The 14,233-nt window shown below is 41.9% G+C and overlaps 1 protein-coding gene across 11 annotated transcripts in view; it reads left to right on the top strand.

The window, feature by feature from the left end:
* CACNB2 (calcium voltage-gated channel auxiliary subunit beta 2) overlaps positions 1 to 14,233 on the top strand; it is a 426,586-nt gene that overhangs the window by 381,138 nt on the left and 31,215 nt on the right. For 7 of the 11 annotated variants that reach the window (XM_073629732.1, XM_073629733.1, XM_073629740.1 and 4 more), the window contains 2 exons: positions 4,848 to 4,981; positions 12,671 to 12,751. In XM_073629732.1, coding sequence (XP_073485833.1) covers positions 4,848 to 4,981; positions 12,671 to 12,751 — 215 coding nt within the window. Of the gene's footprint in view, positions 1 to 4,847; positions 4,982 to 5,124; positions 5,145 to 12,670; positions 12,752 to 14,233 lie in introns of all 11 variants that reach the window. The other 4 variants (XM_073629737.1, XM_073629739.1, XM_073629743.1 and 1 more) reach the window with 1 other exon arrangement.

The following is a 14,233-nucleotide window of genomic DNA, read 5'->3' on the forward strand; positions in this document are numbered from 1 at the left end:
TCGCTCGTCCCCACTCCCTTTCCTGACCGGCCGGGGTCCCACGCCGTTTTTTCAGTGTAGGGGGTTCCCTTTAAAATTGATACCAGACTTAAGGGCCTGGTATGCCCCGCGACGAGGCTCGCAAGGTGTCAATCTCGCCGATAAAAGCGGCGAGATTCACTTCCTTTTCTAGTCCCATCGTACCTGAGTCATGTTCAAAATGAACAGACTTGTCCGTGTGTGGGCAAGTTCGTTCATTCTGAAAGTCAGCCGTAACTCCGGCGAAAGTCCGTCGGAAAGACGGGCGGACCTAGCCTGCCGGAAAGTCCGGTCGTGTGTAGGCAAGTCCGTCCGTTCAGGTAGTCCGCCGGAAAGTCCGGCGGAAAGACCGTCAGACCAAGTCTGCTGGAAAGTCCGCTCGTGTGTACGAGGCATTAGACAAAGCAAGATACCCAGTATAATGCCGCGTACACACTCACGGTTTTGCCGTTGGAATAAACTCTGAAGGTTTCTCCGACGGAATTCCGATGGAATTCCACTCAAGCTGTCTTGCATACACACGGTCACACCAAATTCCGACCATCAAGAATACGGTGACATACAACACGTACGACGGGACAACACGTATGACGTCTTGTACTTGCTTCAGAGCATGCGTCATTTCTGGTACGTCGGAACAGCATACAGACGAGCGGTTTTCCTGGTAGGAATTTGTTCTGTCGGAAAAATATAGAACATGTTCTCTATCTAAGTCCGTCTGAATTTTCGACGAAAAAATCTGGACTTTTTCTGACGGACATTCCGCTCATGTGTTCGCAGCATAAGAGTCCAAAATACAAGTCCCAAGCATTCCAGAATACAGATCCTATTGTTGTCCCGTGTATAGCAGACTTTGTTCCACATATACTGTACTTCTCTTTCAAAGGCCTGATTTTTAAAGCCAGATGTGTGTCTTCCTTTGGTATAGTGTCATAATAAAATATGTAAATCTGTTTTCATGGCCACAAACTGATGTGTACTGTTTTATTTACAGTTGTTATCTTTTGATTATTTTTTTGGTACAATGTGATATATGCAAATTGGAAATAAACGCAGAGCGAGAGTTGTTATTCCAGCAGCCAATCAGATTGATTTCCTTAGCCAAAAGCTCCACTTTTGGTCCAATTTGCATAAATCAACTCTTCAATTTTACTTAAAGGGGCCTTCCAGATTTGACCAACTTTGTCTACCCAGAAAAACCCAAAGCTATAAAAAAACTGTTTTCATTGTTATATACAGTCTGAAGACAGACAGGAACCTGGGCTGTGTAAAATAAAGACCTCACAACTGATACAATCTGTTTTCTTGTTTTGCACCTTGGGTCCATCCACAGAGCACCTTGAATGTCCGTGGAACGGCTACCATGTCAGATTTTAGTGAATGATTTGTTAAATAAAAAGCAGCCCACCGAACCTTTCCTGCTCCTTGCTTTTCCACTGGGAAGCATTCCTGTATACAGCCATTACCTATTGGGGAGGAGGGGGAGCCGACACTAGAAAGTCAGAAGTCACTTTTTGTGTATTTTGTCGCATGTTTAGGTGTGAATGCAGCCTTATTCAAGATTTTTTTTTTTTTTTGCAACAAAATCACTTTAAAGTGCATCTGAAGTGAAATCACAGCCCCTCCCACTGCTGTGGCATCCCTCAGCAGCTGGTCAAAGGACCAAATGGCTTGGCATTTGGTCATATGCCTGGGCTCCAAAAAAAGTCCTCCAAAATGGGTAAACATATTAGAGCACTTTAAGCACCTCCATATTTTTAGGGAATCCATTAAAACAGGAAAATGACAGCTGTCATTGCTCTGAGAGTGCATGCTGTGGGGATGTTATCCTGATCCTTGCTTCTTAGTGGGTCACTGACTTAGAGCATGCATGAATGTAAAAGTGTCTGACATTTGATCTACAACCCCAATGCTAATAACCTTGGGACGCTGTGTAAAATCTACATAAAAACAGAATGCAATGATTTGCAAATATCATAAACCCATATTTTATTCACAATAGCCAACATATCAAATGTGTGAACTGGTAAAATGTACCATTTTAACCACTTGCCGACCGTATACTGTGTATATATATATATATATATATATATATATAGTGGCAAGGCGGCTCTTCTGCCCTGGATCAAGTACCTAGTGCCTAAATCAGCACTTCCGGGTTGGGGGTGCGCAGGCGCACCGCCAGCGGCCTGCTCCTGCTCCCGCTGTGATTATTTACAGCGGGAGCCAATCAGCGGGTACCGCGGACTCAATGTCCGCCGGCACCTGCCAATTATTCGTTACACAGGCAGAACGGCAGTCTGCCTATGTACACAAGGCAAATTGCTGTTCTGTCTGCAGGGAAGACATTGATCCTGTGTTCCTGATAAGCAGGAACAACGATCTTTGCCTTCCCCTAGTACAAGCACCTCCAACAGTTTAGTAAAGCACAGGCTAGGAACACATTTAACCCTTTGATCGCCCCTGATGTTAACCCCTTCCCAGTCAGTGTCATTAGTACAGTGACAGTCCATATTTTTTAACACTAATCACTGTATTGGTGTCACTGGTCCCCAAAAAGTGTCAAAATTGTCAATTAATGTCCTGACTGTCCGCCGCAATATTGTAGTCCTGCTATAAGTTGCTGATCGCCCCCATTACTAGTAAAGAAAAAAACAATTCCATAAAAATATTCCTTGGTTTGTAGACGCTATAACGTTTGCGCAAACCAATCAATATACACTTATTGGGGCTTTTTTTACCAAAAATATGTATCAGAATACATATTGACCTAAATTGATGAAGGAATTTTTTTACAATTTTTTTTTATTGGATATGTTCTATAGCAGAAAGTAAAAAATATTGTTTTTTTTTTTTTTTTTTTTTTTCAAAATTGTCGGTCTGTTTTTGCGGGATCGGGAGTGGGCCGCTGGCGGTGCGCCTGCAAAAAATAAAAAGCACAGAGGTGATCAAATACCACCAAAAGGAAGTTCTATTTGTAAGAAAAAAAGAACACACATTTTATTTGGGTACAGCGTCAGACCACTGCGCAGTTGTCAGTTAAAATAATGCATTTCCGTATCACAAAAAATGGCCTGGTCATGAAGGGGGGTAAATCTTACGTAGCTGAAGTGGTTAAGAAAAAAAAGAAGGTAACTTTGAAATTAATGGCAGCGACATGTCTCAAAAAAGTTGGGACAGGGCAACTTAAAGCTGGCAAAATGGTACTAACAAGAAAGAATGTTTTGCAACTAATTAGGTTAATTGGCAACAGGTCAGTAACATGACTAGGTATAAAAAGAGCATCTAAAGCTGGCCATACACCATACAATTTTCCTGTTCAATTTTCTTTAGATTTACCTTCAACTATGTAGTACAAGGGCCTGCCTGATTGCATCCAAGTTGAAAGGGTTTAGGTTTGACCTCCTATTATATGGTTTTGGTAAATCTAAAGGAAAGTTGAACAGGAAAATTGAATAGTGTATGGCCAGCCTTAGAGTCAGTGTCTAGGAAGTAAAGATGGGCAGAAGTTCACCGATCTGTGAAAAGCTGGGTATAAAAATTGGCGAACAGTTTCAGAATGTTTTTATGTACATTTTACAGGCGTCCCAACTTTTTTGAAATTGGGGTTGTACAGATTTTTGTTCCAGGACAGTGAGTCACTAGACATTGAAGGAAGAATCAAGATGACAGACCTGAAGCCTGCACCTTTAACATGTCAGCAGTGGCACCTGTTTTATTTTACTGTCAATATAAGACAAAACAACAAATTTCCCCCCCCCAAATTTGCCCCTCCCCAGCAATTAACACATACTCACCATTTTTTCTTACCCTCCCCTCCCTGCCGCTCCATTCAGCCACAGAGTAAAAAATATACCTGGTGGCCTCCCCTTTTTTTTTTTTTTTTTCTTCTCTCTTCTACCTCTTTTTCTTCTTTTCCTCTTTTCTCCCTTTTCCTCTTACTTTTCCATCTTTTTCTCCAGATCCTCTCCGCCTTAGCATTGCCTTTTTGCCCATAAGCAAGTGCATTCCCTCTTTTTGGTCTTTTTAAAAAATAAATAAAGCGCATCGCATCTCCAGGCAGTGCTCTGTCAATTGATTATCTAACAATATAATGTTGCTTGGGACCAATGGTCCTTCATTTCTATATCATTGTTTAATGTTCCGTATCTGCAGAGAGAAACTCCTCTTGAACGTGTGTATATTTTCGCATAGTATTTTTGGCTATGTAACTGTCTATTTTTCTTGTCATTAAAAAAAAAAAAGAAAAGAGTGAAAGAAAAATATACCTGGTATTTCCAGGTGTGGAGGAGCATGTGATTCATGCCATGCCAGTATTGGTGCTTGGTGATTGGCCCAGCACTGTCACATGGGGGTGCGATGAGCCATCAGCCCTGTATAAACTCCAAATGGAGTGACTCTGATCTTACACAAAGCTTAATTTCCTCAATCCCTATGGCTGAATGGACCAAAGAGGGAGTGAAGGAAAGGTGAGTGTGCATTGCTGGGCAGGAAAAAGTACCTGTTTAGCCCTGCATGGGCGAATAAAAGGTTGGCTTTAAGCCTAACACGTCTTAGTTTTTGCAGTTGATGCTCATATTCAGTCATCTGCATCGTTTGCTTTGATAGCTCAATGTATGGCTGCCATTTTTATTCTAAACAGGGAGAAAACACATACAAGTTTGTTTTGTATGGCAGTAGCTATGCAAGTCTCTTTGCTTTTGGAAACTGGAAAACTCCTTTAAGTTAACTTGTTTCTGACATTTCCTTTTCAGGTAAAATTGTATAACTGTCATCCAATGTCCTCTGTTTCCCCACCTGATAATTGTACATGGTTTGTCTGTATATAGCTATAGACTTAGATGCAACTGGCTTAGAGGCAGAAGAGCTTGATATCCCAGCCAACCACCGATCCCCTAAACCCAGTGTAAACAGTGTAACATCACCCCTCTCCAAAGAGAAAAGAATGCCTTTTTTTAAGAAGGTAACCAGCTCCGGTGTGACGCTCGCCATCCGCACTGCTGCTCCTTGTTACGCATTGCAAGTCCTGTTAAATGTCCGTCTCTCGACTTGTCAATAACATGCATGCCTTTGTTGTTCTTTGTTTCTCTTTCATGCTGCTTGTAGCTAAACAGAAGCAAAAATCGGTAAGTTCACTGTGACATGGGTGAAGAGTTTACCTAGCCACTGGCATCATGAGTACAGGGTTGACCTTGCTTCTTCATAGAGTGGGTCATCCAGAAGTACCATAGACAGACAATAATGCCTATACTGTTGTGTGAAGATCATGAACTTCATGTATGATGATAAGAGAAGAGCAAGCAAAGCTCTTGTGCTTCCCATTTATACTGATCACATCCCAGATGCCATGTATCTACTGCTTACAGAAGGAAAGCAAGCATGTGAGGCATAGAAGCATAGAAAACTAATGGTAGAACAAGGTCAAATGGTTAATGGAGTCTGTTCTTTCTTTTTTTTTTTTTTTCACATTTTTTTATTTATTTTTTTGTCTAAGGATAGGTTTATTCCAAGCCATGTTTAAAGCTGAATTCTGGATTGTCCAGATTAAATGCTCATTTTGTCTAGGGGATGATGAATATGGTGAATTATTTACTATATTCCTCGTCCCCTTCTCTTGCTGTCCAATGTTCCTGGGATGAAGATGGGCCCTCAGAGTCCTTAACAACAATTGCAGGACCTAAAAAGGAGGAAGCCTATGGGAGCAAGGAATAGGGTAAGTATTTAGAAAGCAAGCAAGAGAGGGCGCCATCATCTACAGTATCTCACAAAAGTGAGTACACCCCTCACATTTTTGTAAATATTTTATTATATCTTTTCATGTGACAACACTAAAGAAATGACACTTTGCTACAATGTAAAGTAGTGAGTGCACAGCTTGTACAACAGTGTAAATTTGCTGTCCCCTCAAAAAACCTCAAAATTACTCAACACACAGTCATTAATGTCTAAACCGCTGGCAAAAAAAGTGAGTACATCCCTAAGTGAAAATGTCCAAATTGGGTCCAATTAGCCATTTTCCCTCCCCATTGTCATGTGACTCGTTAGTGTTACAAGGTCTTGGGTGTGAATGGGGAGCAGGTGTGTTAAATTTGATGTTATCGCTCTCAGTCTCTCATACTGGTCACTGGAAGTTCAACATGGTACCTCATGGCAAAGAACTCTCTGAGGATCTGAAAAAAGAATTGTTGCTCTACATGAAGATGGCCTAGGCTATAAGAAGATTGCCAAGACCCTGAAACTGAGCTGCAACACGGTGGCCAAGACCATACAGCAGCTTAACAGGACAGGTTCCACTCAGAACAGGCCTTGCCATGGTCAACCAAAGAAGTTGAGTGCACATGCTCAGTGTCATATCCAGAGGTTGTCTTTGGGAAATAGATGTATGAGTGCTGCCAGCATTGCTGCAGAGGTTGAAGGGGTGGGGGGTCAGCCTGTCAGTTCTCAGACCATGCGCCGCACACTGATTTAAATTGGTCTGCATGGCTGTTGTCCCAGAAGGAAGCCTCTTCTAAAGATGATGTACAAGAAAGCCTGCAAACAGTTTGCTGAAGACAAGCAGACTAAGAACATGGATTACTGGAACCATGTCCTGTGGTCTGATGAGACCGAGATAAACTTATTTGGTTCAGATGGTGTCAAGCGTGTGTGGCAGCAACCAGGTGAGGAAAACAAAGACAAGTGTGTCTTGCCTACAGTCAAGCATGGTGGTGGGAGTGTCATGGTCTGGGGCTGCATGAGTGCTGCCGGCGCTGGGGAGCTACAGTTCATTGAGGGAACCATGAATGCCAACATGTACTGTGACATACTGAAGCAGAGCATGATCCCCTCTCTTCGGAGACTGGGCCGCAGGGCAGTACTCCAACATGATAATGACCCCAAACACACCTCCAAGACGACCATTGCCTTGCTAAGGAAGCTGAGGGTAAAGGTGATGGACTGGCCAAGCATGTCTCCAGACCTAAACCCTATTGAGCATCTGTGAGGCATCCTCAAATGGAAGGTGGAGCAGCGCAAGGTCTCTAACATCTACCAGCTTGGTGATGTCGTCATGGAGGAGTGGAAGAGGACTCCAGTGGCAACCTGTGAAGCTCTGGTGAACTCCATGCCCAAGAGGGTTAAGGCAGTGCTAGAAAATAATGGTGGCCACACAAAATATTGACACTTTGGGCCTAATTTGGACATTTTCACTTAGCGGTGTACTCACTTTTGTTGTCAGCAGTTCAGACAATAATGGCTGTGTGTTGAGTAATTTCGAGGGGACGGCAAATTTACATGGTTATACAAGCTGTACACTCACTACTTTACATTGTAGCAAAGTGTCATTTCTTCAGTGTTGAATGTCAGCATGTTAAACAAGGCAAAATGGAGTCTTCTGTTAAGCAGCCATGGTAAGCAGAGATTGGCAGGCAAGTGGTTGGAGTATGCAGAGCTGCGCAGGGAAAAGCTGCTGGTGAGACGGGGAGAAGAACTGATGTCAAGCTGAAACGCAAGCTCTCCAGGATGTGGTCAGCAGCTTCCTGGCTGCTTCTCCGTACAGCTCCACAACCACCAGCCACTTGCGTGCCGATCTCTGCTTACCATGGCCGCTTTACAGAGGACTCCATCTTGGCTTGTTTGACATACTGACTTTTAATCTCATGCAGTGAGTGCAATAATTCTTTTTACTCCATTTTTAATAAACGGTTTACACTTAGATGGTGGTGCCCTTGCTTGCTTTCTCGATATGTGCATTAGATGACCTGGCCTAGGTGAGCAGCAAGCATCACTAACAGTGGCTTTTTATTGAACTTTGACCCCAAATTTCACTTTGTCCCATTTGTCACCCAGTGGCCCAGCAGTGCCATAGTTTTAACCCTTAAATAGGGTAAGTATTTCACCATTTTCCTACTTTCCTAGTCAAAACGAACATTTAACCCTTGCAGTGCAGAGGGTGGCCCACTGTTACTGTTAGTTTTTTTGTAGTCCAGAGTTCAGTTTTGAATCGACTTACCATTGTTAGACTCACTACAGCTGCTAGAAGCATGTTCTAGGCATCCACGACTCTTTCTCAAAAAAAAAAAAAAATATTTCTAAACCTCCCTTTATATGTACAGTGCATAGTATGCAACAATTATATAAGTACATGCACCAGCAAATGGCATTATAGGGCCATACTATCAAACTGTGAACCAACTTCTTATGGCTCTGGGATCCCGAAACCATATAAACTGGTGTAGAGCTGTTTGAATTTGGCACAGAACATCCCAGTTCAGAAGGCCAGTGTGATCTGGTCAGCATGACATTGGTGGCATGGCAAGAAAGATCATGTAGTGTAAAGTTCCCAGAACTGGAACAACCCCAAGCAGGTCTTGGCAAAGAGGGTCTCAAAGCAGGCCAGAATGGTTGCGGTTAGTGTAAGTGCAGCCTCAGAGTAGGGTACCACTAACTACACCCCCAGCAATGGAACCCTGGTGCCAAGATCATACAGTGCCAACATCCTGGCACAAGAGTGTTTGGCTACAGGGTTTAGTTTAGTATTAGAGACTAGTTTAGGTCCTAGGTTAGTGTTAGATTGGTTGCAGTGACTTACAAGTAATGATAACACTTTGAGTAAATAATCTTATTTAGTAACAGAGCAATGAGGGACAAGATTCTACAAACTGCAGTAAACCATAGCAACCAATCACAAATAGTCTCCTGCACGAACTACCTGCAGCTTCCTAAATTTTGGTTGTCAAGAGTTTACTTATATGAATGATTGTATTCTTCTAATGAGTCAGCTTCATGTAGCATTAATAACTTATGATGCCAGTGGCTTCTGTACACAGAACAGACCTATCTAACAAATGATTTTATATTGCCTTTCATTGCTTCCTGTGCTTTAAGTACATTATCTGCCAATGGTTTCTGTTTGTCTGTCTAATTTCTCTTTGTCGTCAGTATAAGTATATTATCTATTACAGACAAATGTATCTCTATTTCTCTTCCTTTGTAAGATTGTCTGTAATAAATTGTTTATTTAATTAAGATGATATGGTTGAAGACTATTTAATAAAGCTTTATGTGTGGATAGTGTGATCTGGCAAACTAGGCATTTTCCTGTAGCAGAAAGAGAAATTGTACATTATATTATATTTACATTATATTTTTTATATAGTATAACTTTGTATTGTTTGCTTTGATTTTAATTTCAATTTTACTTTTGTTATATGATCGCTTTTTATACAGTGCATTCATACATTTTTCATGCCCCCTTCACTTTTTTAAATTTTGGTATGTTGAAGCCTGATACTACAGATGTTTAAATTATGTATTTTCTTATTAATCTACATTCAGTACCTTATAATGACAAAGTGAAAACAGAATTTTAGAAACATCTGTAAATTTATTAAAAAGGAAAAACTGAAAAAGCACATGTACTTAAGTATTCAGACCCTTTACTCAGTACTTTGTTGAAGCACCCTTGGCAACAATTACAGCCTCGAGTCTTTTTGGGTCCCCTGGATTAAGGGATATTCTGCCATTCCTCTTTGCAAATCCTCTCAAGCTCAGTCAGGTTGGATGGGACTGTCGGAGGACAGCCATTTTCAGGTCTCTCCAGAGGTGCTCAATAGGGTTTAAATAAGGGCTCTGACTGGGCCACTCTAGGACATTCACAAAGTATTCCCAAAGTCATTCCTGTGTTGTCTTGGGTTTGTGCTTAGGATCGTTGTCATGTTGGATGGTGAACCGTCGGCCCAGTCTGAGTTCCTGAGCGCCGTGAAACAGGTTTTCATTGAGGATATCTCTGTACTTGGTTCCATTCAGCTTTCCCTCAACCCTGACCAGTCTCCCAGTCCCTGCTGCTGAACAAACACCCCCACAGCATGATGCTGCCACTACCATGCTTCACTGTTGGGATGATATTGGGCAGGTAATGAGCGGTGCCTGGTTTCCTCCAGACATAATGTTTAGAATCGAGGCCAAACAGTTCAATCTTGGTTTTATCAGATCAGAGAATCTTGTTCCTCACAGTTTGAGAGTCCTTCAGGTGCTTTTTTGCAAACTCCAACTGGGTTTTCATGTGTTTTGCACTGAAGATAGGCTTCTGTCTAGCCAATCTGTCACCATGTGACAGTCAGCTACTGTTGGTTGCTCATTTTCTTCACGTTTTAAAAAAGAATTTACCTCCGACAAAGCTCTATTTGAAGAGTGAAACATGTTAGGTTTGGATGATTTGATTTTGGGAGCACCTTCTGACTTTATTTTCATTTAGGTTCACATGATTTAATTTTTGTCCTGACACATTCTTTCCCTCCTCAACCCCCATTTTTCTTTTTTGTGGGGTGAGATATGCCTTGTGTCAATGTAGTCTTGATTAAGAGAGAAGCTTTTTTGTGGATGTGGTGACATATGGGGCTCGTCGGTGGTTATTTGTGTCCACATGGATGAGTGTACACGTATCCCATATCTGAGAGATAGATAATTTCATAGGGCAGAAGATAGATAGCCCATATCCTCAGTAAGACAGTATTTACTAGCATACCTTCTCTTTTTCTGTTTATCTCATTTTTTATGTGGCCAATAGATGGGAGGATTTACATATATACCCCCATCTCTTGATACCAGGTGGTTTTGGTGAGTAGACCTTTAATTTACATATCCTCTAATACAGCCTGGAGCCTTTATATTGAATATAGGAGGAAATTCTAACTCTCATATTGTCTATACGTATATATATTCAAGAGGGGTTTTCACCATTTAAACTTGGTAGATGTTAATATTACCACATAGAGATAGAAGGTTGATTTTTATATAAAATGGCATTGACATCATCCTTAACCTTTACAATAAAGGTTAAGTTTTAGTTAGGTGGCCTTTTGGTGCATAGGGAAGTGCACCCTCGTCTAGTTCTAGTCTAATTTTGCCACAGTTAAGTGTTATCAATATTACAGGCTTTTGTATACTGTATATGTCTAGCCACTCTGCCATAAATCCCAGATCGTTGGAAGGATGCAGTGATGATTGTTCTTCTGGAACTTTGTCCCATGTCCACACAGAATCTCAGTCAGAGTGGCCATCGGGTTTTTGGTCACCTCTCTTACTAAGGCCTCTTTCCCCTAATAGCTTAGTTTGACTTGGAGACCAGCTCTTGGAAGAGTCTTGGTTGTGCCAAACTTTTTCCATTTGAGAATTATGGAGGCCACTCTGCTCTTGGGAACCTTCAATGCAGCAGAATTGTTTGTAGCCTTCCCCTGATCTGTGCCTTGCAGGCAGTTCCTTTGACCTCATGGCTTTTGCTCTGATACATTATGCATTGACAGTGGTAAGGCCTTTTTATAGAGAGGTGTGTGCCTTTCCAAATCACGTCCTATCAGTTTGTTTTACCACAAGTGGACTCCAATCAAGGTGTAGAAATATCTCAGCAACGATCAAGAGAAAAGGTTGGCACCTGAGCTATATCTCAAGTGTTGTTGCAAGGGGTCTGAATACTTATACCAATGTGATATTTCAGTTTTTTCTGTTGTATGAATTCACAGACAGTTCTAAAATTCTGTTTTCACTTTGTCATTATGGGGTACTGTGTGCAGATTAATGAAAAAAACTATTGCAAATGACTGTAGTATCAGACTGCAACATAACAAAATTAAAAAAAGTGAAGGGGGCCTGAATACTTTACGAATGCACTGTATATAAAGCCAAAAACTTTTTAGTTTTGGATAGAGTAGTAGATGATTAAGACAGCCTGTCAGTCTGTCACCTGTTGAGGGGATTCCCCTTTACTTCCTGTCCCAGAGACACTACAGGAAGAAGGAGGAAATCTTTCTAAAGCAGGAGAAATTCCCCTTTTGGGCAGTTACCACTGTTACAGGGGACCCCATTGGAAGATTTTTCCTTACCTCCTGTCCCAGCGAGAACTGGAACAATTTTGAATTCTCATCACTTTCTGTATCGGGAACTAGGACAAATAGAGAGGGTGAATCTTGCCATCTGGGGCCCAGACTACAGTTAAAGAAGCCTGACACGGGTTTTAACAATTTTACATTTTATCCAAAAGAAACAAAATGCCATTACTTACACTTTAAGTATTTCACCAAATAATAGAGGTTTTGGCATGATGCCAGCATTTACATGGTGACAGGTTTCCTTTAAAATACTTACCCAAGCAATGAAGGAAACTAGTGTTACATCTAAGTTGCAATAACCTCTGGGCCCCTGGTTCCTCCGTCACTACTTTAGGCTTGGCCCACATTTACAGGTGTGACTAAGCATGGGCACGTTTCTGCGCATGTTTCATGTGTGGCATGTAGAGAAGGCTGCAATACATGCAAGAAATGCGGATAAGAAATCCCTGAGTCTTTTCCAAAAATGCGCTGCAGCAAACCTCATGGTACTGTGGCACCATGAGGTTTGGTGCATGCCAAAATAGTCATGTTTGTTATATCACTGCATTGTGAACCACGTGATTAAATGAGTCTATATTTTAATTCGGAATTCACTATTCTGCATTATGCAGACACATGGTAGATATGTGCTATTGATCTGTTGTGGTGGAGCATAAACTACTTTGCCTCGCCTATTTCAGGCTGCTAACCAGATACTGCTATGCTTCTGGGAATTTCCTATAGCCTTAGTCCATAAGGATACATTACCATCCATATGATCTGTTTGACCGTGTTCCCTTTTTGCACAGACAGAGCACATTCCTCCTTACGATGTAGTGCCTTCTATGAGACCTGTAGTTCTAGTGGGGCCTTCATTAAAAGGATATGAGGTAAGGCGCACACCATTCAACATAAAGAACCTTCAGTTTATTCAAGTTGATGTATTACTAAAATTAAAGTGTTACTAAACCCAGGACCCTGCATTCAATATATCTGGTCTCCCACAGAAGATGGAAATGCAATTAGTTTAGTAAATACAAACCGCTAAATACCTTTTCTCATCAGCAGTTAGAGCAGTCTTGTGACATTTATCAGTGTCTGGTTAAAGCTTGTAGGAGGAGTTTTCATTCTGCTCTGACTGTCCTTTGTGGCTGCAGGACCCTTTACCCTCTGTCTGTACAGTATTGATTGGCCATGTGCTGATCACATGCACTCTCCCAAGGAAAAAATAACTCTCTAGCAATACACACTAAACTGAGCATGTGCAGCTTGTCCCCTAGCCTCTGTTTTATCGAGAGATGGTTTGGGGACAGTGGAAGAAGGGGAGGATCAGAGAAGACAGGCTCAAACAGCCTTTTTACTCAGTGTAGAGGATTAACCCTTTAGGTTCCACGGTGAGTATAACAAACATGCTTTGCTGCATATAAAGACTGATTTTACTGTTGTGGGTTTAGTAACACATTAAACACACAGTAACTAACTGTACATTTTTTCAAATCTGATAATTGGTGTAGGAAATGTTACAGTTGGTGCAGCATAGCGACGTAGAGGTTAGATTTGCAGTGCTGGATATTACAATTCAGTTAAATGTCACACAAATTCCATGTTTGTGTGACATTCATTTGGATGCTCTGTTTTTTTTTCTCACAGTCTAGCCCAGGTTGCTCGGGGTGGGACTAATTTTATTGGTTCTATGCACTCCTAAAGATGAGCTCCAGTGACTTTTGTGTTTATTAAAAGTCAGCCGCTACAAAAACTGTAGCTGCTGCCCTTCTAATAAACACACAGTCAGCCATGTGCCAACTGCGAATGCACAAGCTGTGCCTTGTGAATGGTCCCGCAGTCTTCTGGGACCTGTGACGTGTCCTAGATGACTGCAGGAAGCAAGGGGGAGAGGAGATCTTCCAGGTCAGAACTCACAGCCATTAATGTCTTAACCGCTGGCAACAAAAGTGAGTACACCCCTAAGTGAAAATGTCCAAATTGGGCCCAAAGTGTCAATATTTTGTGTGGCCTTAACCCTCTTGGGCATGGAGTTGCCACTGGAGTCCTCTTCCACTCTTCCATGACAACATCACGGAGCTGGTGGATGTTAGAGACCTTGCGCTCCTCCACCTTACATTTGAGGATGCCCCACAGATGCTCAATAGTGTTTAGGTCTGGGTACATGCTTGGCCAGTCCAACACCTTTACCCTCAGCTTCCTTAGCAAGGCAGTGGTCTTCTTGGAGGTGTGTTTGGGGTCATTATCATGTTGGAATACTGCCCTGTGGCCCAGTCTCCGAAGGGAGGGGATCATGCTCTGCTTCAGTATGTCACAGTACATGTTGGCATTCATGGTTCCCTCAATGAACTGTAGCTCCCCAGTGCCGG

Source organism: Aquarana catesbeiana, linkage group LG05, assembly GCF_042186555.1.
Source record: "Aquarana catesbeiana isolate 2022-GZ linkage group LG05, ASM4218655v1, whole genome shotgun sequence".
NCBI classification, from domain to species: domain Eukaryota; kingdom Metazoa; phylum Chordata; class Amphibia; order Anura; family Ranidae; genus Aquarana; species Aquarana catesbeiana.